Source organism: Gavia stellata, chromosome 1 (assembly GCF_030936135.1).
Source record: "Gavia stellata isolate bGavSte3 chromosome 1, bGavSte3.hap2, whole genome shotgun sequence".
NCBI classification, from domain to species: Eukaryota; Metazoa; Chordata; class Aves; order Gaviiformes; family Gaviidae; genus Gavia; species Gavia stellata.
Window position 1 is genome coordinate 86275698 of NC_082594.1, and position 24528 is coordinate 86300225.

Consider the following 24528-nt stretch of genomic DNA (forward strand, 5'->3'; position numbering starts at 1 on the left):
TTAAAAAGCACGCCACAGTCTTTCAGGGTTACCATCTTTTTGCAATTTGATTCTGATTTATTAGTTGTTGTCTAGACACCTCCTGCTTATCAATTTTGATATAGATGAATTCTATATAAATTTTAATACACTTAATTTAGACTGAGATGTGCTCACTAACATGTACTGTACAAAATCAGCTGCACTTTACCTGATCCTTGTTTGATGACAGGAGCTGATGGAGGTGGTGGTTTCTTCGGTCTCTAAAATTTAATAAAGGAAGAAAACAGATTGCTTCAAAATGCCTGTAAATCTCATTCATATAAAGGTTGGAGTTAATCATACACTGCTTAACATTAATAATTACAAGACTTGAGACTACAGATCTGTCACATACTTCCTGTGAAATAAATTCATTAAAATGAATTTGAAGAGAGAAAATAGCATTGACAAATAAAATTACATTTTTTCTCCTTCTGCAATTGAAATGTTCAGCTGAGCGGAAAAAAAAAGTCCAGTTTATGTGCCTTAAGATTAGAAAAATACATGACCTTTGGTTTACTGAAGAAACCTATTTATTTAAAATTTAATCCTGTAAATATTCCAACCCCTTTTCGAAAAAACCAGCTAGATATGGCAAAACATGAATGTGTTTTTTCAGACTCATGAATGGGGCAAAAATGCAGAACACAGGAAATGCTGCAAAGGTTACATTTTATTCACTCACTATGATACATTTACAGCTCCAATTGTGAAAGGCAGTTATCAGAGTTTTAGATGTTTGGTGAAATTAAATAAATTATACCAACCAATCTGTACTTTTTACTTTTACTTTCTCTGTTATGACCATTTTCCTAATAGATCTGTAATGGTATGGCGGAGAAACATGACCACCAAATCAGCGCCAGAACCACTTCTCCTCGCCTGCAGGCTAGGGGACGAGTGGCTTTCCTTCCCTGTCGATGTGCGTGTATGCACACACACCATACTGGCATTCACCACATATATCTTGGAATGAATACAAAAACAAATGGAGCACCATGCCAGGTCAAATGCCATACCTTAACTCTCACTTTTAAAAAAAATAAAATACCAAAATTATTGAGAATAAAGCCTAAGTAAAAATTAATAACTGTTTTCTTCGTATGTCCATCCTTTTTTCTGAGAAGAACCTTATTTCTTTTGCTACAGATTGATCACAATCACCATCACTATATTGCTGGTTACGCAACACTGTATACTGTCTTGTGGAACTACCTGTAAGATGATGTTCCTAGATATGCATAGCTTTGCCAAACTTCAACCAACCATTTAGGTTGATATTTCCTATCAAATCCATGTTGATTTTTTTCCCCCTATTATTTTCTATATATCTGCCAAATGGCTCACCTACTTTCAAGAAAGATCAATTGTTTTGCTCACTTGCAGTAATTAGTTCAGTCTCTGCCCTAGAGCTCTCACATCTTGGTCTGAATGTTGACAGAGAGCAGGTTTTCTGTGAAGGCTGAGCCCTTGCCACTCACCCTTTCTGGGGATCTCTCTCAAATCCAGCAAATGTATTAATCTCTGGAGAAAAAAAAAATACCAGTTTTGCACAGACTGAGTAAGCCTAACAGCTTAAATCTCTGAAGTTGCCAGCCTGCAAGCCTCAGGTTTCTCCTACCACCTTATTCTAACCAGATCACCTCCTGTCAACCTGACAAAGCTGTGGCCAAGAAATCAGGAGCTCAGAATGATCTTCTCTAGCCTGTCTGGTCTGGGCCATTGTCCACGAACAGTAAGTTCTTTATACTCTCAGAGACACTTCTGCAAGAATTTAGGCAACATGGTTCAAGGTCTAAATGCAGAAAAGTGCAGAAAAATGTGGAAAGGAAAGAAGACAGGGACAATGAATTTGTTGTGATGGCAGTTGGGGGTTTGGTTGATGGCTGCAGAGTGAAATAGTTGGTGCTGAGGTTTCACCAGCACAATATACACGTTTGGGGTTTTATTCTGGAGTGGTGTGAGCCTGATCCCATTGACTGTCCATAGGTCAGCAGCTGGAATATGTGAGGTGCATTCCTTTAGCATGTCTTTTGGCTTAGTTCTCATCTGAAAGGAGTCTAGTTCATGTCCCCCAAGACCTGTTTTTGAGGCAAACCAAAGCACAGTAAGTGCAGATGGACAAGTGAGAGACTCACTACAAATCCCACTCCTGATTAAAACTAAAACACTAATGTAGATAAACACAAAGGAGAAAGGATCCTGTGGTTCATTTGACAAAGTGGCTTTAACTGGAAGCTGATGAGGGAAATATATTGTTTCAAAAAGGCAAAGATCATAAAGGAGGTAGCGTGAAGGAGCCTTAAGACCGCTGAGGGAAACACAGAGAAGCAATGAGGAATTACAAGGGTCTCTGCCTGAATGAGATAACTGAGAAGGTGATGGAGACAGACTAGAAGTGAAGCCAACAGAAAGGAAACCAGGATTGGCTAGACAAGAAGTGAACAAAACAGCAGAGCATGGACAAAGAGTGAGGAGGGAGAGGAAAACAAGCTGGATAAAGAAATTGGGTTGTAGGGATAGAAAGTAAATCCAGATGGTGACTTAGACTCAGGTAGCGAGCTCAGGAGAAAATCCTGTAATTGAGACCACCTGAGAGGTGGAGACTGGGACTAGGCAGTGAATAGAAAAGTCCTGGGACAAACAGTCATGTGTGGAAAAGAATCAGTTTTGGAAAACTGGGGACTGAACAAGGAGACGGGAAAAGATCCCAAACTTTTGTTCAACAAGCAGAGGAACTACTGCAACAAATACTTTCAGACTATGGGATGGAATCCAAGGTTTCTGGATCACACCAGAAAATACCTGAGAAAACCACTGGGAAAGTATCCATTTCCTTCCCTTTTAGCACTGTTTCAAGCAAAGAGAGACAGCCTATAGTCCTACCAGTTACTTACTCATGTGGCCAGATCTGTGCCATTTTAAAAATTAATAAAATTTTATTCTCCACACTTACAGCAAACCTAGCTGCAATTTCTAAGTGTCTGAATATTTATTTTATTCTACAAGTTATATTAATTGTACTCTAAAGAAAAAAACACTTAAAGATATATAATTTATAAGTTCAAAAAGACTGAATAAATTTCACTACAAAAAATGGATAAGAGTAAAGATTTTTTTTCTTCTATAATAGGCTCACTATGTCTTAAGGTTTATGATTTCTGCCTCTTCTGAAAATCACCTTCTTTTATTACTAGGCCTAAAGCCAGGATATCCACTCTGCTATAGAATGGCATTTTCATCTCCCACAGTTTTCGCTTTTCTTCTATCTTCATTTTCAATAATTATCATGTTAGCTTCTGTGAGTTGTTTAATAGTTGCTTTATTAAGCTTTCCAAGTTATTTAATTTTTGCCTCCGGCATCCAATTTTATTGCCAAAGATTGAAGCAGACTGTCAGTAAGTCTCGGTTTTATCACAGAAGGCTTACACTGTCACTGTGAAATCCTCATCAAAAGCCTGACTGAAAGCTCATGATATCCCACTGGTGACTGAAAAGACTCCTAAAAATGGAATGGACTTTTGGGGGAAGTAATCCATTACTTTCTTCCAGGAAGCTGCAGGATTTCTAAATATTGTTTGGCAAATAACAAAGCTGTCCGTTTCAAATAAATAGAAGCTGAAAAAGCTTCTGCATAGATTATTAACCTTCTTTCTCAATAATTCTGAGAGAGATAAAGTAGTGTGGCTCTGAGATACCAAAAGCTCTCTGTTCTCTTTCAAAACTCACAGTTAAAATTTCACCCTTTTTATTCTGGAAGCGTGCTTGACTGCTGGCAATCAGCATGCAGGTGGTACGCTAACTTTTCATTTTCCACCACAAAAACAACCGAGAAAAGTTAACAATTCTGGTCATCACTGCATCACTGGACAGAGCAAATTACCCTGGGACCTCCAGTTCTCTCTCTCTCAAACTTAGGATGCAGGATCGAGGGCTTTCAGAGCAACGTAGTGGAGGTGGACTGACTGGATGGGCCAATCAAACCCTTCAGAGAAACTCCGTCGTATGACTTTGAGTACCTCACGTTCTCTTCAGTTCTCTTCCTTTAACTTTTTTTGTTGTTAAGTTAGAAGTAAACTTTGTCAAATGCACACACAAAAGAGCATTTCTTTCAGCTCCACTTTCTTTCTGTATTCTAAAGCAAAAATAAAAGAATACATTGCTTACCTCTTTTTCAAAATCAGAAGGAAGAAGCTTGACAAAGTTATCTGGAAACACACCTCGTCTGCCATTGAGTTCTCCTTCCCACCAACCCACATCAATGCAATCCTACAAAATAGGAAAATAATATGAAAACCACAATGTGCTTACGCGCTGAACAGATTTGTGTGCTGAAGTGGTCTTTTGCATAATGTCCTGCCTTTTTGCTAGAACATGACAATTTACTGGAGTGCCAGGTTAACAGGGTAATTTGACAGGTGAAAACTTCAGTAATCACCCCACGTTCCATTATCACATGGAGCAGCTAGGAAAGAACAACAAATATGCTGCAAGAGCTCAAGAGCTTGTCTGTGTCTAAAGCAAAACACTGTTTCACCATTTGATCTATTAAACCAGTAAGCATTTGGAGCATGTCCGATACTACTTCTCTCTGACTTCATTTTCCAGAAAGACGATAACTTAATTAAACATCGTATATCCCAGGAGGTAAAAAAAGCTCCTTTATTACCCATACTGGAAAGAAAAGCTTGACACATTAGAATTATTTCTGAGATTATTAGATTTCATCACAGTCCAATTAAGAAGGCATTATACACCTGATCAATATCAAGCACCACCTTTTTCTGCAGCATTTCTGAGCAGCACAATGCAGTGTGTGTAGCAAAACAACATACAGCTAAATGCTCGCAATAAGTGAACTACTGTATCAGTGAGTCTAAATGAAGAAAAAAATTGTACAGTTATTTTGGTAATGAATAATAATAACAACAGAAGCCACAACCATTTCAGAGAAGGTTAAAATTGTTCCTTAAGTCCTAGATAGCAAGCTCCGTGTTTACCTATTTTTGTGTTTGCTAAAGAGAACACTTCCAGTTGAGGTTTTCCACATTATTCTTCTTCTGTGAAAGCTGTAGCTGAATCAATTCAGCTGTTTTCCAAAACGCAGTTATGGGAAAGTCACCCATCATCTGCACAGTCTTAAAACCATTTCAGCCAATTTTAGCAGTTGGCTCAGCACCAGACTGGCCAAACTTTCTACCGTCTTGAGCAGTAGCCTTAAATCTTAACGTGGCTCAGAGCCATGCAATAAATATTACACATCTGAGACATGAGGGAAAGGGAAATCCCACAAACAGTGCATGGGTTGGACATAATAAAAACTCACCAGGGATTCCCCCATTCTGTGAGAGCCAGGGCTAAATAGGGTAGGTTTACAGCTGGGATCCCACATCATCTGGCAACATCAGCCTTCAGCAATCACTGTGGCATCACTACTTCCACAACTACAGATCTGGTCTGACCAAACCGTCAGCACCTGCTAGTTATATCCAACTGTCCCAGTAGCGGAGCCACACTGGAACTGCTCAGGAGCTCAACACATTGGATGTTCTATGTCGTGCAGGACAGTGTAAAATGTTTTGCACAAGTCCAGGTAGATGATGTCAGTTGCTCTTCCCATATCCACCAATGCTGTAAGCCTATTGTAGAAGGCCACCAAATCTGTCAGGCACGATTTGCCCTTAGCAAAGCCATGCTGGCTGCCACCAATCACCTCCTTGTTTTCCATTTGCCTTAGCACAATTACCAGCAGGATCTGCTCCATGATCTTGCCAGGCACAGAGGTGAGACTGACTGGCCTTTAGTTCCCCAGGTCTTTCTTTTCTCCCTTTTTAAAAATGGGGGTTATGTTTTCCCTTTTCCAGTCAGTGGGAACTTCACCGGATTGCCACACCTTCTCAAATATGATGGATAGTGGCTTAGCAACTTCTTCCGCCAGTTCCCTCAGGACCCGTGGATGCATCTCATCAGGTCCCATGGACTTGTGCACCTTCAGGTTCCTTAGACGGTCTCGAACCTGATCTTCTCCTACAGTGGGTGGTTTTCATTCTTCCAGTCCCTGCCTTTGCCTTCTGTGACTTGGGCGGTGTGGCTTGAGCACTTACCGGTGAAGACTGAGGCAAAAAAGTCATAATATACAAAGCTGGCTCATTACAATCACCTGTCTTTTCTTGCTTTTCAGTAAAGTGAGAGAGAATGAAAAAGCATATATGTGCCTCATATATGCTATGAGGCAACATCACTCCAGAAACAGCACTGGATCAAGGGGTCAAGAATCTTAACATTCTTGTGGTGTAAGAAAATAGCTTTTAAAACACTGAGTGGAAATGCATGTCTTAACACTGTTCATCTACACAATTTGGCTGTGAAGCCATACCAGTTGTGCTATGTAAAAGCTCTAGGGTTAACACCAGAATATAGGAACAAGAAGGAACAGAGAGGTATGGATATCATAGAGCCATAGAATCATTTAGGTTGGAAAAGACCTTTAAGATCATCAAGTCCAACCATAAACCTAACGCTGCCAAGTCCACCACTAAACCATGTCCCTAAGTGCCACATCTACATGTCTTTTAAATACCTCCAGGGATGGTGACTCAATGCTGGGCAGCCTGTTCCAGTGCTTGATAACCCCTTCAGTGAAGAAATTTTTCATAATATCCAATCTAAACCTCCCCTGGCACAACTTGAGGCCATTTACACTCGTCCTATCATTTGTTACTTGGGAGAAGAGACTGACACCCACCTCGCTACAACCTCCTTTCAGATAGTTGCAGGGAGCGATAAGGTCTCCCCTGAGCCTCCTTTTCTCCAGACTAAACAACCCCAGTTCCCTCAGCCGATCCTCATAAGACCTTTCACCAGCTTCGTTGCCCTTCTTTGGACACACTCCAGCACCTCAATGTCCTTCTTGTAGTGAGGGGCCCAACACTGAACACAGGATTCGAGGTGCGGCCTCACCAGTGCTGAGTACAGGGGGACAATCACTTCCCTACTTCTGCTGGCCACACTGTTTCTGATACAAATAAAAGTAAGCAAGAGCAGGCAGTTAGTTTAAGAAAAAGGGAGAGGCAACATGCACTAAATAATTACATAGGTTTTCACAGAGAACAGAGCTAGAAAAATTGGACAGAAGCAAATGAAACAGGCCAAACACTACAAGCCTCATATATGCTATGAGACAACATCACTCCAGAAACAGCACTGGATCAAGGGGTCAAGAATCTTAACATTCTTGTGGTGTAAGAAAATAACTTTTAAAACAGCGAGTGGAAGTGCATGTCTTAACACTGTTCATCTACACAATTTGGCTGTGAAGCCATACCAGTTGCGCTATGTAAAAGCTCTAGGGTTAAAAATATCACATGCTCACATCAGTCACTGTTGTAGCTATGTGTATAGGGGTACAGAACATTAAATATTCCTTAAAAGACAGATACGAATTTTTTTCAAGATAAGTATCCAAAATGAGCGAAGACTTTAAAATACAGCCACTCTGATCTTCATCTGCCTAGGAACAATCAAACAAGTTTTGAAGATAAACAGTTACAAATCATGCACACACTACAAAAGTAGAGAGGAAAAAAAGTAAGAGGAAACGAGTATTTCTTTGTCTAGAAGAAGTAAACAGCAGTTTAAATAGGCAAAAGGATCCACTGGAAAAAATGTGAATGTGAATGGGCAATAAAAGACTGCATGATAATACATGTATGCAAAATAGCCTTATTGTTACATTTCCATGAAATCATTAATTTCAGCTGCTACAGGGATGACACAGGAATGCAAATTGACTTAATAAGGTGTACTTAATACCAAGAGAAGTGTTAAAAATATTGTTCACAATGACTGTGCTTGTTGGTGTTTTTCTGTAAGTTATAATGCATAAATGTTGGGTGATATTTGACAGAAAACAGACTAACCTTAAAGAAGATCATTGCTTTTTTGGTTTTTTTGGGAGAAGGGGTTAGTTATTTTTCTGTGCTAGGCTTTTTATTAAGCTTATTTAGTCCACCTCATCTCCTGAGATAGAGTATGCGCTAACCAAATACACAAGCTAGATAGCCCGGTTTCTTACATTATGTCTGTTTCGGGTGTGTATTTTTTTTGCCTTCATATCTCAATACTCTGATGTAATGTGTTCCTGATCTACAAATGCAGGCACTAAACAATCCTTTCATTCTTTTTCTGGTCGTTTTCTCTCATGATCAATCTGTGTCTTTTTCCTGCATTCTCCTGTCTCTTTAGCAGGGTGGCCTTCACCAAGGTTACTTACCTTTTCTAGACCCTCCCAGGAGTTATTTAGGAGATATTTTCCAGTTCCGTTAGACTGTCAAGCCTTTGTTAGTGAACAAAGCTGATCCTCAACTAGCTGATGGTTTCAAAATATCCACTGAGGGAATACAGGGCTCCATGAAGGACTGAGATAATCAGCTAGTCATGCACGGCATGGGCAGGCACCATGCAGGATTTTACTCTTACCACAGAGCCAGCACCCCTCATTCCTGATGTGAAGGCGCCCTCCCACTTGGCTCTATCTACTTGCGCAGCCTAGTAATCAGTGCACTCAACTGTTCTATCACATGGCGTGGTTTATAATGCCCTCTACCCCCTACGCCGCTAATCTGAAATTGCCAAAACATTTATGACCCAATTTAGATCTTGAAAAATATTAAGAATAATTCAAGCTTGCAGAGATGAAAAGCTTGTGCTTCGACTGATAGCACAGCTTAGTGCTAGCTAATAATCCTGACTAAACAACACACAACATCACATATATTCTTTTTAGGTGGGATTTTTTTATGCTCTTAGGAAACACGAATCTTACTCCTACTTCTTTATTTTATTAACAAGCATAAATTTCGTATTCAATGCTTTTTTTAAGGCTCATTTGTTTTCATGAAGATGCTGTTTGTGTTACAGGTTCATTAATCCCAAACAGCTGCAGGTTTGCTGTTTTCTCCTCTCCAGCTTGTCATTCAGGCTTATGCAGCCAATCACCACACCAGATTTTCATACTGTAAGTAAATCTTTAGGCAGTTTCTCTTTAATTTTCTCATTTACTTTATTTGCCAGAGGAGGCTTCTGTGTCACTGAGCAAAAGGATGGAAAGAGATCTCAGAAATTACAAGCTACAGATGAAATCTGGTGAAGAATCTCAGTGGTGGTGCCCTCCTGCTACCCACAACTGCAGGCTCGCTGTGCCTCAGCAAGCTCTGGAAGCCCACGTACGATGCTAGTAGCAGGTACGTCTTCATCACAAGACAAATCAGCATACCAGGATCCCTGGGTTACAGCTGCACAAGCTGCCTCAAGTACTAACAAATGACAGAGCAAAATGGTTGTCATTTCAAAATGCAGATCTTATACAAAAGCTGTCAAGCTATTACAATCCAGTATCAATATTCCAAAATTTATTAACAAACCAAGTGGATCTCTGCTTTATCTCCATGTTATCCTGCCAGACTCATAACAATGTAAACAGACAAAAATCAGATGCTGAAATATCCCAAAAGTTCTATGAAAAAAACGTATTTCTATTACTAAAAATGCACCTCAGCTTAATTTAAGAAAAAAATAGGAAAACGAAAGATTTACAAAACTGAAAAGTAAGACACAGCAAAAAAGTAGAAATTGTGTTTGACAGATAGTAGAGTTCATGCAAGTTAGGTGGTAGCTGGGCCAACATTTAGCTACTGTAAAAATCAGCTCCTACCAAAGCTTAACTCAGAGACTATACTCATGTACTCATTACAGTGACAGTGCAATCAAATACCTTAGAGAAATCCACTGCCGGTTCAAATTGCCAAGCTTCTTTTCATTGTTCAGGCAGAGGCAGATTAATGAAATAGAGAAAACAAAAATCTAGAGGGAAATTTTAGCATTTTCTCATTGAAACGCAAATCTTGGTTTTATCCTCATTTCCAATGAAGCAGTTTTGTTCCAAAATCTCGTCTCTGATGAATTTAATTCAAATGACTTTTTAGAGGATGAAGTAAAGGGAGGGAGGAGAGGCAAAATGAAAGAAGGATTGAAAAGCTTTTCTACAGCAGAATCAATATCCATTCTAATTCCAAGCTCAGCAGATCCCAAATAAGTGACAATAAACTCAATATACTGGATTTATTAGCAACATTCATTTTTTGATAAGTATTAGGGTAAAGAATTGGACAAAACATAGTGATGAGAAAGACAGAGGTGTTGAGGAATTTTTGAGGAGGAATTTTTAAACTTTATAAGAAATAAATATTACACAAAATTTAAGGTACTAAAATGTCAACCTGAGCTGGAATTCTTACGTAAGTCAGAAAAATATTGTAAGAGGAAAAGGTAAACGTGGGAGAAATGGCAACTACCAGAAAACCAGAATAGAACTAGCTTTTGTCAACATGTTGCTAACAATTTTAAGGATATACACAGGTGAACTAAAAAACACCAGTCCTCTTCTTGACATGAAGAATAAGAGGGAGAGAACTATCCTTCATGTAATTAGAAGTGAGACATGCAAGCTGTGAAGAAAATTGTAAGAGGGAATCATCTGGAGAAAACAGACATCATTTTTTTTTTTTGGCAGAAGGGAATATTAAAACAACAGAAAAGAAGAAAACAAAATACAAACCTAAACCCAACGATAAGATAAGAAAGATAAGAACATGGCTCCACTCTGAAACATACGTCTGTGGTGACTAAAAGAGTGGGGGGGGAGAAGAGAGAGAGATGCATGACTAGGGAGACCAGACAAAAGCCATGCGAAGATATTTTAATACACAGGCAAAGAAAGTTTCCATTTGGAGCACCAGATTTTTCATACTGTTACTGAATGTAAGTGAAATACAGTTAAATACAGAAGTAGGGTTGACAGCATAAGATCATGGCTCGGCCTCCTTTTAGCAATTGCAGTGATCCTGTAGCTACTCTCATACCAGGTAAGAAAAGCCATAAAACAGTGGAGTCGTGCTTCTTCCTCTTCTGGGTGAAAGAATCACGACATTGCTTGGTCTGTTATGCATACAGCATCCTATATTAACAGTTTTGCTTAGCAGAAAAACTACTGCTCTCGTATCAGAACAAACACCGTGCTGTTCCTTCCCTCGGTGCTCTCAATCCAACCGTAAAAAAGCAGAAGCTGGTGGAGATGGAACAAAAAGCCCCAGCATAAGGCCCCTTATACACATACTCTTACAAATACTCCACTCACTGCACAGAAGCAGCTGTACCTAGATAGACACTACTGACAAGACACTAGCCCTAGTCATCTTCCCAACCCAGGAGTACAGCTGGTCGCAAGACAAGAACACAAACTTCCCTTCAGCCAAACACCATCGCCAGTTTTCTTTGGTGATAAAAGAGACGACAACAGAGGTTGATAAGGCAGAGCTGTCAGTTTGCTGCTAACTTGATCTTTGCTTTACTAGCTGATACCACATTCAAGACCACGAAATTAAAAGATGCAGGTTCATACCCGGCAGGTTACACGTCTCTCTCATGCTGAGCCATGTCCCAGCTACGAGTCTGAGGGTGACAGATTGCCCTGTCACGTCAACATGACTGAACTCTCCCTCCTGGAAACGCTCACAGCTTCACAGCCCCTCCCTCCGCTCCAAGTGGGCAGGAGTTTCATGTATCCCAAAGACAGAGGGGTTTTTTATTTTATATAAAGCTCTCTCTCTTAAAAATCAGGCTTGGTTATTACAGATGGGCTTATTTCTAGCCCACGCTGCTACGGTACTTGCACTCTAGGCCGGAGCCGGATGAAAAGATCACGAAGGCAACCAACACTTTCTCTGAAAATGGAAAGCAGCACTTCTGGTTGTGAACATGTTTATAATAAAAACTCACGATGTGGATTATTTGCATTATTTTGATAGGAGTCAATAAAGCATACAAGAGTGTTATAATTTAAATGTCAGACGTGCGCCAAACTATTTTCTTCCAACTACTATGCTTTATTTTACTTTTTTTTTCCTTCAAGCCACTTACAGGAGAGTTATTGTGTGCTAAGAGACTGTTCTTAATCACTTAAATAAAAAAACAGTAGCTACTTGGCTCTCTGTTCAGTTGTAACTATAATTTTTCACGTGCCTTTGTTCAGAAGCCCACTGGACTTCATCAGATCATCCCTGAAGCCGGCTGCAAACGCTTGGAGATTGCTCTCTCCAGCATCAGCAGCCATCTGATACTCACTGGGAACCTACCAACAGCTGAGCAACCTCTGCAGCTTTACCAAAATACATGGAAACCTGAGAGCGTCTGAGCAAGGCTGGTAGGGGCTGCCTAAATAACCTACTCAGTCATTCCACGAAGTACAGCACCGCCACAGCTGGCAGCACGTGGGGGCATAATAAAGGGTTGCAAGAGATGCAGAAACAGTTTTACTGCCAGGCAGGTATCCACTGCTTCAGCCATGTTTTCCATTTATTTTAGGGGAAGGATTTTTCCTGCCTTTTCCTCCAAAGCAACCAGGTCTTCAAGGCAGCGCCTGCTCCATTGTCTCTTGCTACCTTTGGAAGGACTGACCATTTCAGGGAGTGCCATGGCCCCAAGTTAATGTCTCCCCTCCCCAACTTATCTTCCAAGCTGCCCCTAGCAAAGGGGAAAGCTTTTGTTGGTAAAAGCAAGTGAGAGGTCCTTCCTATTCCCTGAGGTCCCAAAACAAAGTAACAAGCTATGTATTCATTTTCTCCCCAATGTGTGACTGTAACTGCAGCTGTGCAAACCCTTGAAGAAATAAGTCTCAAAAAAGGATGACCTTTTCATCTGTAAATAGGACTTCTGTTTTTCCGAGGGAGCAGATCGCTGTGCAGGCTGGGCCTCTGAATATGCTGCTACTTTGTAATACTACTAAAATATGAAGCCATGGCTTAGACATCAATACATAACTACTCAATTTTCAGCTCTTCTGATTAAAGTTTTTGATACAGAAACATTTTGTCATACAGATTTCATCATTATAGCTAAGATAGAAAGCAATGCCAAGAACAAGAACAAGCAGGTCCTCAGAGAAGGTAGCTGCAAAGCATGTACTGTGGTATGCATACTCTTGGAGTGCTCAAATAAGTTTTCTGCTCATGCCAGTAGATGCACTTGCATGCATAGACATCCTTTATGGAGATCTTCTAAAAAACTGGCCTATGATAATTATCTTTTTAATTGAAGATTTATAGATTATTAAGCTTACAACATTCAATTGGCAAGCTAAATTTACAAAGTAAAAATTCAGACTATTCAGAGTACTGACAGACACTATAACAGTGCAGGGTTTGAAAAAGTGAAATTTTCACAGTAGGATACCACAGTTTCATAGAAATCTCCACTAGAATACATAGCTCCTTGCATAATTAAAAAAAATTTAAAAATCCCAGCAGTTGGCAGATGTATTCGTCAAATGTCTGTTTTCCTTCTGCCCTTGTAAAGTTGGTTCTCATCAAGAAGAATGTCAAGCTGGTAAAATCGCATTATTCAGAATGCCATGAACACTTCTTACACTTGCACTGAGAACCTTCATGTGCAGCTCTGCTATGCTGGCGGCCGCACATAACGTTATTATTACTCTCATTGTAAGCATCTCTCTAGCAGTCTTTCCACAACTGATAGCCAACCGCATAATTTAAGAAAAACAAACCACCTTTAATGTGAACAAATGTGTCTGTAGCACTTTTCAAGACATCATCCATACATGCAGAAATATATGTAACATACCAAGGCTTCTGAGTTTGAGGATTAAAGGTCTCATAGAAAGACAAATCTGAAGGACAAGAACTCTGCCATTCAGCCCACCCATGCAGAGCACCCGTGGGGCAGCTCTGTTGCCTGCCTCCAGGCTCGACTGCAGCGCTGAGGCCAAGAGGTCGCAACTCTCACAAACGCTGGAGAAGGCCACAGGACGGGCTCTGTGATTTTTAAAGTTGGTGTGTGACATCACTGGGCAAAACCAATAATGTGTGGGGAAATTTCTACTTTTTTTTTTTTACCCTGTTAATGAATATACAATATATAAATATATGTGGAAAATTTTCAGTGAAAACAAGTGTCAAAGATCAGCACTATTTTGGTAACTTTGAAATGAACTACACAAAACCTGACTTCACACTACATCAGATCTTCATTAATACAACCTTGTCATCGGGGGAAACAACAAAATCAGGTTAAAGCTGGGTGAAAAAAGCAGTTTAATAATATTCACGAATGTTTCTTTAAATTTTCTTACTACATTCAGTATCATGATGCTGAAACCACAACATTTCATTCTCAAAATCCAATTTTATTTTAAAAGTCAGAAAATAATTGGTTTGAGTCTTCATAAATTCTCATAAAACTTGGTTAAATGCCTATGAACGACGGAAAGCATCTCCAGAGGCTTACATTACACCCACCTTGTGCTACTTAAGACTATATTCAAAATGATCAAGCTTTGTTACTTATTAAGCTCAGTTACTCTGATGAGACCTTACAATATAGTGCAAAATTTGTTAAATACTTTTGAAGAAAATGCTATGATTTAAAGCATCTGGTTAATAATCAAGTACTTCTCAGCAGAAACATAATTTTAAAATCTGGCAATAAGACAGAATGAATCTCTCAACAACTACCTAATCCAAGATCATTTACATAAAAGAGACAGTCCAATAGACAATAAATTAGTCTTCTGAGGCAGTCCTGGAGAACACCTGTTTTCCCTTTGCACACACTTTCTTGCAAATACTCATAGATTATGAAATATGGAAGAAAAGTATGAGAGGAAACCTCCCAGTCTGGTTCTGTTTGGCCCCTAACCCTGGGATTTATCCTGCTCAGGTCCTCAGCCTATGTCCCAAAAGCCCCAGCTCTTGCACGGATCCTTGCCAGCTCCTGTCAGCTCTCATGCCCAAGCCGTAGGGAACCTTACATCTGATAATGTCAGTTCCATCTTTTAAAGCTTAAGAAGTCAAACAGGTAAATTTTTCTTTATCCATAAGCTCCAAGGGCTCTACTAAGAATTTACCATGTCAATATGGTATGGAAGGAAATGGGAGAGACTGTTAGAAATTAGACATTTTTTCAGCTGTGGTTACACTACTCTTTCCAAACAGTGTTTTTTACTGGAAGGCACAACAAGAAGATACCCCTCCAAAAGACACAGTCTGTTCAAGGATTGGCCCAAGTTATTGGGCCTGCAAAAAAGAAATTGTCTGAGAATAATGAATGACTTGCAATACCCAGGACGTTAGAGTAGAGGATCTAGCAGACCAGATATATATTGTCTGTTAAATCCATTTCAGGCTAGATCTAACCTTGTGACTTTAAAGTCTGTGAGAAAATAGTTTAATCAGTAATGAAGCTGAAATGCTTTGATGAAATATTTGTACAAACAGGAAAAATTACATTGCTCATTTAACAAAACAATCTCTTCTGGGGATTCACTTCACTTGCAATGTTCAGTCAGCAGAATATCATGGAGAAATAAATATGTTCTACGTCATAAAACCCTAGCACTCCAATACTCAAATTAAAACTAAATCAGTCAACACAAACACGAAAGGTGGTGCTAGTAACAGACAAAAATTATGCCTCTGATGAGCCAAGATATATTTACATAATTACATATTTTGTATTTAGAAAGATTATAAAAACACAGAAGAAAACATTTGAAGGATTATTTAATGCTATTACTGTTTACATCACAGACATCCTAGGACCAGGGTCCTAATTACAATTACTAATCACTTGGCACTATATGTGCATTTTTACTTTCCCTTTAAATAGCTCTCCCTACCCTGAAAAGGTTGGACTTCAGATAACACCATCAAACCAGCAGGTGAACCCAACATTCAGGATAAAAGAAAGGATGAAGCTAAGCAGTGAGGCTAAAGCCCGCATTGTGAGCAATAATCACAGTTTTCCAGATGCCTCAGCATTTCAGTGATATCTTTTGTAAGTACTGGCCAGAAAAAAAAGTCTTTCCTTTTTTGTCTTAAAATATGTCACCTTTTTAGATTAGCTTAACTGTATTAAACATACTTACAAAGAAACCTAACTCTTTTCAAATTATGCAAATCTTGAAGCATTGCATGCATGGGGGATCCTGCCACTTCACCTACATAGCTTGTCATGAACTTCCATTTGTCGAAATTCAAATTTGGGACTTCCCAGGAACAACAGAATCCCTTCCTCTGAAGGCACTGCTGTAGCACTGCAATCAGTGATAACAAGAACAGGAAAAGAGAACTTCAGTGCATACTTAAAAAAAAAAAAATATTATAAATATACTAACAAGAAGAACATTCAAGTGCTGGCTGCTCCCCTCTTCCCTGTACTAATCTCAGGCATCACAGTTTATTTAAGTGCTCAGCTCAAACATTAGGGTTCCAGTAATGTTTCTAAAGATACCAGTGAAATGTAAGCTGCACCTGGTACTTTATTAAACATGTTGTCAGGCTTTATCTCTACACAGACCTTACTTAATGCCCCATTTCTAATCACAGCAGCCAAGAAATGCTGCAAGATATGAATAAGTTAAAAATTTGTTTATAAACATTTAAAAGTCTTGGCCAAGGACAAGGTTCAAGCAACAAGAAAAAGGAGAGGACATTACTCACAGTCTATTTTCCCTGTAACTAACTGAGTATATCAAACCATTTTAGAAAATGAAGATATTTATTTGATCATCAGTGTCCCCACAAGTTTTATATAACTGCTTTATATCACTCATATGAGGAAACACTCATGCTTCTACGCAATGACACAAGTTTTACCCCACACACTTGCCAGACACATTAGCAGCATGTCAAATGAATCTCGTTCTGCAGGACCTACTCCAGTTACCATCCTGCACAGCACCGTGGCTTGAAACCCAGCAAAAATCCAAACCCTCTTATTCCCATTAGGTCAAAACCTTCAGTGGAAAGTTTCAGGTCAGGCAGAAGTGACCCCACCACTAAGCCAGTCTCTCGGCAGGCTGCTGACTGCAGGGGCAATCCTGCTCCTCGTATCACCCTTTCCTACTCATGCACCCCCGCATGTCCTGTGGCCAAGGTTGCCAGATGCAAGGCAAGAGGGCAGGAGCAGAATCATCCCTTTCAGCAGCCACCTACCATCAATCATGTAAAAGTGCACCCTCAGCATGCACACTTCGCAAAATAATTTCTTGTATGAAATCAGCAGCTTCGGTACGAGCAGGTTTCTCAGTCAGCTAAGGGGGTGGGAGGTCTTGGGGGAAAAACTGGTGCTGAGCACAGCGTAGGGGGCAAGGAATACAGAAAGCAGATTAGGTATGGCTATTAGGTCTGGCCAGAAATGTGTTGAATAATTCATGGTTATCTCAGGAGAGAAAAGGGGATGCACTGAGACCCTTTATGGTATTGTTCTTTCTGAGGGAAACACCTATTTATTTCCAAAGGCAAGCAGTAAGTGCCTTTATTGCTCATATGCTATTCTTTAAAGACAAAACATCATAAAAGCTTTCTTAAAGCTATCATAAAAACTTTCTTAAAGGTGGACATTATTTGATATTTACTTACTGTATTCCTTTCAGTTTCTGTATGTAAGAGTGTTGTAAAAGTTACAAATGCTCAAAATATATTGTATTAAAAACCCAAATAGGAGTATCTGCGCAACCAAATATTTAGTGTCAAAAAAAGTCCAGTGTTGCTCTGACAGAAAGCCATTTTTATGTTTTATTAAAACAGATCATGTATTTTCCCCTGCATAACCTGATTTTTTTGTATTGTTATATTAGTAAACTCATTTCTAAAAATGAGATAAAAGCTTTTAGCTGTCACTCAAGGAAAAAACAAATTACCTGAATGACTATCATGAAATATTACTAACTTCTTCCCTTCTTTCAAAAGAGACAACCTTAAGCTACCATACTTCTGCTTTGAAAATTTCTTTTTTCTTGGCCAATTAGCTTTATTTTTAATGACCTCAAACATTATCACGCTCTTTTTTTTACCCACAGAGTGGAAAATATCGAAAATGTCATCTTAATATGGAAAAATGACTGACACTATCTACCTATTTGCTCATACTGAAAGAAAAACTGAGAAGTCTTCTAAGTCCTCTACGTATTTCTATAACCAAGGATTGTAAAATATGCGTGTGCTGTTTGCAATTAAAAGCGTATAGAAAAATTCAGCAATGAAAAAACCCCCATAGAAACAATTGCAGGCAACAGAGAGGTTTCCACCCTAGTGACACCACAACCTAGTGAAATGTCCAATTAAGTATCAGCTAGTGTGCTCCTCTATCACACCGTCCAGTTCCTGCTCCTTCCCCTGCTCACAGCCTCAACTCACTGGCAAGACTCTTGTACATAGCACTTACTAATTTCATCCCTTTAGGAGCCTCCTGCATCCGTCAGAGCAGCTGTTTTCCTTCGCAACCCTACCCAGCTGAGTTTGCCTTGGCAATCATTCAGCTAAAGAAAGTGCTCTGGACAATTACCTCCTACACCAGGATGAGCATTTTAAGATGTCATAAGAGAGAAAACCGGGAGAATTGTTCTGGCGAAAGGGTCGTACTTGGGTAACTGTCTATAAATACAGTGAGGTTGAAATTAAGTGCCTAACGACTATCCTAAGAATTGGAAAATATTAAGCGCTCCACATAAGGACAGATTCCATACTCTAACATGGCCAAACACACAGAGCAGTCACTGCAACAGTGACAAATGACATTATGAAAGAGACTATCAAGACTGAATCTCATTTCATTGTTTCCTTATACCCTTCTACTCGCCTGTACTTACTTGTCTTTCTTACCACTTGATTGCATGTGATTTGGGGCCGAAACTCACCAAATGTACAGCATTTTGAACCACAAAACTTGCTCAATCTCACAGTAAAGTAAATTATTAGCAATAGCACCAAAAGCAAATACTATCTTTGCAAAAACTGATTGCCACTATGCTTATTTTTAGAAACTAGGTTTATGGCTCTTTTTTCCCCAACACAGTATTAAGCACTAAAAATTAGATTACCATTAAATACCTGGATTGTCTTAAATATCTAGACCAGATAACTTGTCATGTAAGTCTTTCACTAGTGACAGGCATTACCCTGTTGTGCCTTTCGTGATACCACTGCATCAACTTTTCCAGTACTATTTGAAAAGCATCATTAAGATTTTGGGAGGCTGTACATCACCGTTGCTTTCTTTTTCACCTCATTAATCCTTCAGACAGTTTTGATGAATCCACAAGGAGGCTGGACACCCTCCGCAAAATTTACCTACTCATGAAAGCTCCTCTGCAAAATCAGAAAGGACCCCCTATTATGTTCATCCATCACTTCAGGGCAACACGTTCCTACCACTAATGCCATGTATTTAGCTGCTAGCCTGCAGCAGGAGGAGAAAGGCTTTGCAATCCAGGTAGGTGGAGGATGAGGGACAGCCAGGTGGGATACGCAGAGCAAGGCACAAGATTAGTATTCCGGCTGATATATTGACACTTACTAGTTTCAACATCTTGTAAATTCAGAATTAGCGGAATTGCCACTGATATTGCCCTCCACTACTCCTAGTCCAATAACAAGGGTTCAGGTGAGGACACCCTTCTATTAGTGTCAGCTTTTCAAATTTGCAATGATTTTTGAAGTAGTTAATTTTATTTACCCAGACCATTTTCATTCCTGGGAACAAAGTGGTCTTTACTGCCTAGAGCTCAGGTAGATTGATGCAGTGCAATGAAATCTTTCACACTCTTGAAAGTAAAACTGCTTTCAAATGAGTGCACAGCTGCCAGTGTGTGCTTGATGTATATGCTTTGAAATTATTTAGCTATTGCTATCGATTCCTTACACAGGTGATTTTCTGTATGCCAGTGAAATCTCCAGAATCCTACGCATTTTGTCAGAATTTATTAGAGCTACTAAGAAATTTGTAATGCTTGCATAAAGAGTCTTTATTAACACTGGAAAGTAGCCTACAGTAGATATGTCTAAAAGTGCTGGAATGAAAAATCCTACAAGATTTTCCAGATGACAGTTGAAAATGTCACACGAATCTTCTGTTGCTTAAAAGCAACTCTATTTATTACAAATACAATCTCCAAGATCAATATCCGAGCACGATAAAACACCTGTTTGCCACTGTCCTTCAGCCACACAGTGCAGTCACTACCAGTGTTCTTGTCCTTACCCAAATGCTGTCAGAAAAATTTTGAAAACACTAAAAATACCTTAGGAACACAAATGTTTGACATTAAAAAGAATAACCTACAGGGTCAATCTCATGGCCTCTTGTCATTCGTATCTTTTCAGCTTATGAACGTATCTTATAATCGAATTGTACAACAATCACCTTAACTCCACAAGTAAAATTACTGTATTTTGCTTTTTGTTCTCTGTCTGCCAAAGGCGTATTTTTCTTAGACTCCTTTTTGCAAAGCAAAGGTACCAGCTCTACTGTCTTATTGCCTTGAAGATGAAGTTTTTACCTTCCTTTACAATTCTGAGCAATATTTTCTGGTCTTTTATCTTTAAATATTTTGCATGAAGGAATTAAAGCACTACCATTTGTCCACTTTAATTTCCAGTAATTAATAAATAAAATCTTTTCTGTGTATATACATAGGTATTTGCTTCACCAGGGAAAAGGAGGAGAGAAAAACCTTTGCCGGAAATCTTTGGAATAGATTTATGTGAACTTAGTTTCTGCTTTTCTTCTAGTCTTTTAGGCAGATTTTAACTTACAAGAAAACAACTGTTCACAGGATCACAGAATCACTAAGGTTGGAAAAGACCTGTAAGATCATCAAGTCCAACCATTACAAAAAAAAAAAAAAAATCAAACACACCACACAACACCACACAAACAAAAAAACCACACCACACACCACCATGCCCATCAAGCCATGTCCCACAATGCCACGTCCACACGTTCCTTGAATACCTCCAGGGAGGGTGACTCCACTACCTCCCTGGGCAGCCTGTTCCACTGTATTACCACTCTCTCAGTAAAGAAATTTTTCCTAGTATCAAGTCTGAATCTCCCCTGGCGCAACTTGAGGCCATTTCCTCTTGTCCTGTCACTCATCACTTGGAAGAAGAGGCCAACACACACCTCTCTGCAACCCCCTTTCAGGTAATTGTAGAGAGTGATAAGGTCTCCCCTCAGCCTCCTCTTCTCCAGACTGAACAACCCCAGTTCCCTCAGCCGCTCCTCATAAGACTTGTGCTCCAGACCCCTCACCAGCTTCGTCGCCCTTCTCTGGACACACTCCAGCACCTCAATGTCTTTCTTGTAGTGAGGGGCCCAACACTGAACACAGGATTTGAGGTGGGGCCTCACCAGTGCCGAGTACAGGGGCATGATCACTTTGCTACTCCTGCTGGCCACACTGTTTCTGACACAGGCCACGATGCCATTGGCCTTCTTGGCCACCTGGGCACACTGCTGGCTCATCTTCATCTGTCTGTTGACCAACACCCCCAGGTCCTTTTCTGCGGGGCAGCTTTCCAGCCACTCTTCCCCAAGCCTGTAGCGTTGCATGGGGTTGTTGTGGCCAAAGTGCAGGACCCGGCACTTGGCCTTGTTGAACCTCATACAATTGGCCTCGGCCCATCGATCCAGCCTGTCCAGATCCCTCTGCAGAGCCTTCCGACCCTCCAGCAGATCAACACTCCTGCCCAACTTGGTGTCATCTGCAAACTTGCTGAGGGTGCACTCAATCTCCTCATCCAGATCATCGATAAAGATATTAAACAAGACCAGCCCCAAATCTGAGCCCTGGGGGACTCCGCTTGTGACCGGCCACCAACTGGATTTCACTCCATTCACTACAACTCTCTGGGCTCGGCCACCCAGCCAGTTTTTTACCCAGCGAAGAGTGCACCTGTCTAAGCCACGAGTCACCAGCTTCTCCAGGAGAATACTGTGGGAGACAGTGTCAAATGCTTTGCTGAAGTCCAGGTAGACAACGTCAACAGCCTTTCCCTCATCCACTGGGCGGGTCACCTGGTCATAGAAGGAGATCAGGTTGGTCAAGCAGGACCTGCCTTTCATGAACCCGTGCTGGCTGGGCCTGATCCCTTGGTTGTCTTGCATGTACCCCATGATCGCCCTCAAGATGAACCTCTCCATAATCTTCCCTGGCACAGCGGTCAGGCTGACAGGCCTGTAGTTACCTGGATCCTCCTTCCGGCCCTTCCTGTAGATGGGCATCACGTTGGCAAGCCTCCAGTCATCTGGGACCTCCCCCGTTGACCAGGACTGTTGATAAATGATGGAGAGCGGCTTGGCAAGCTCCTCCGCCAGCTCCCTCAGCACCCTTGGGTGGATGCCATCAGGCCCCATAGACTTGTGAGTGTCCAGGTGGCATAGCAGGTCATTAACTGCTTCCTCCTGGATCACGGGGAGTTTGTTCTGCTCTCCGTCCTTGTCTTCCAGCTCAGGGAGCTGAATACCCTGAGGATGCCTGGTGTGGCTATTAAAGACTGAGGCAAAGAAGACATTAAGTACCTCAGCCTTTTCCTCCTCCTTCGTGACAATTTTCCCCGCCGCATCCAGTGAAGGATGGAGATTCTCCTTGGCTCTCTTGTTGTTGTTAATGTATTTATAGAAGCATTTTTTGTTATCCCTTACGACCATGGCCAGGTTGAGCTCTAGCTGGGCTTTCGCCTTTCTAATTCCCTCTCTGCACGACCTAACGAGGTCCTTGTATTCTTCTTCAGTTGCCTGCCCCTTCTTCCAAAGGTGATAAATTCTCTTTTTTTCCCTAAGTCTCAGCAAAAGCTCCTTGTTCAGCCAGGCCGGTCGTCTTCCCCGCTGGCTCTTCTTATGGCACATGGGGACTGCCTGCTCCTGCGCCTTCAAGACTTCCTTCTTGAAGAACGTCCAGCCTTCCTGGGCCCCTTTGCCCTTCAGGACCGTCTCCCAAGGGACCCTCTCAACCACTGTCCTGAACAGGCCGAAGTTTGCCCTCCGGAAGTCCATGGTAGTGGTATTGCTGACCCCCCTCCTTACTTGGCCAAGAATTGAGAATTCAATCATTTCATGGTTGCTAAGCCCAAGACGGCCTCCAACCTTCACTTCTCCCACCAGACCCTCTCTGTTTGTAAAGAGCAGCAACTGTTACTACTGTATGTACGGACTCTGTCTCATGGTGTATCTTTTCCATGATTTAGGCCTATGCAGTTCATCAAAAAATGTTTAACCAGCAATTATTTTTGGCTATTGTTCTTGCATAATACCATCCTTCCCCTTATATCTCCCAAAATATATATTGTTCTGACCAGTAAATGATTAGCCTCTTCTGACTCACTTCAGTGTTTAAATAAAACTTATCAGCACATTCTCCAAGCGAGTAGGGAAGTCACTTGTGATTCAGCAAATCCGTTCAAAGAATTCTTTGGTTATTTCATAAAAAACCTCAGATATTCAAATTCCTTTCTCATAGAGGCCTATAGGAAAGGTCTGATCAGCTTTTGATTCAAGATCTCAACTTTCATCAAAACAGAGTGAGAACTTGAAACAGATTCTGCAAAGGCCATGACAAAAAAAAAATTGGTTTGTTCTTTATATTTGGTAGATATTTGATGATCTTTACACAGGGACTTTTATAACTAATTTAGCTGAAAAAAGAGAAATCTGATATAATCTTATCCCTTTTATCTGCAGGGGCACTGCTAAAATGGTGATTTTGAATTCTGCATTTACTGATACCACTCCTTTGTAATTTTTTCCAGAAAATAACATTTCAGCATTTTAAGATGAATACCAGACTAACAGCTTCCTCACACACATTCTCAGATGGGCATGCACAAATACACATGCTCTCCTAGTAACTTACCATTTAGCTCATTTAAGTCATTCCCCTTCCTCTTAGCACCTATCAAGTGCCATCTCATCTTCATGTTTTTAAGAGTCTTGTAATCATTTTGTGTTGTTTTCATGAGATTCCCGTCCCATTCTTGTGTCACTCACTCCTCATTACTTCAGCCACTTCCACACATTCTCACAAATGCCGTTGTTTTCAATTAAATGCAAATTCAGCACGAGGTAAAATTGTGAGTCTTCAACATTCCTATAGATCTGACTGTGTGAAAACAGGTTAGCCTAGTGAGGGACTTTTCACACTAGAAAATTCATATAACTTTCTAGTTTTCGTGATTTCAACAAAATACATTATTTTATGATAATGCATCTGTGGTTGTAGGAAGTACTATGACACCCATCTCTTTCTTTAAAAGTAACAATCTTCTCTCCTTGGGTCTAGCTAATTGGGAAGAATAAATTTTGTCTAATGCTCTCCAGCGTAGAAAGCAAACCCTGCAAAACAATTTCTGGCAAACAGATTAAAAGAAACCCTGTGATCTGATAGCAAAGTAAAACCATGGTAATAGTTTCTGAAGTACTCCATACGTTTCTATTTAATTCCTCTTAGTTAGTATGGATGACTGGTTATGGAAAGGACTGTAAGCATGGTGATTTGCATTCCAGGTAAAACGCAACTCTCTAGCAGAAGCTATTAGTGGGCAGAAAGGTGAGGCTGACTTTGTTATTGCTGACCAAAAGAAAAATTACAACAGATAC

General features: G+C 40.4%; 1 protein-coding gene across 2 annotated transcripts in view; it reads right to left on the reverse strand.

Moving 5' to 3' along the window:
- The window catches only part of SH3KBP1 (SH3 domain containing kinase binding protein 1), a 236441-nt gene that overhangs the window by 31191 nt on the left and 180722 nt on the right, over nt 1-24528 (reverse strand). Inside the window, exons 9-10 of one of the 2 annotated variants that reach the window (XM_059815901.1) lie at nt 4189-4290; nt 191-242 (exon numbers count right to left, since the gene is read on the reverse strand). In XM_059815901.1, the coding sequence (XP_059671884.1) occupies nt 191-242; nt 4189-4290 (154 nt within the window). Of the gene's footprint in view, nt 1-190; nt 243-4179; nt 4291-24528 lie in introns of both variants that reach the window. The other variant, XM_059815892.1, reaches the window with a different exon arrangement.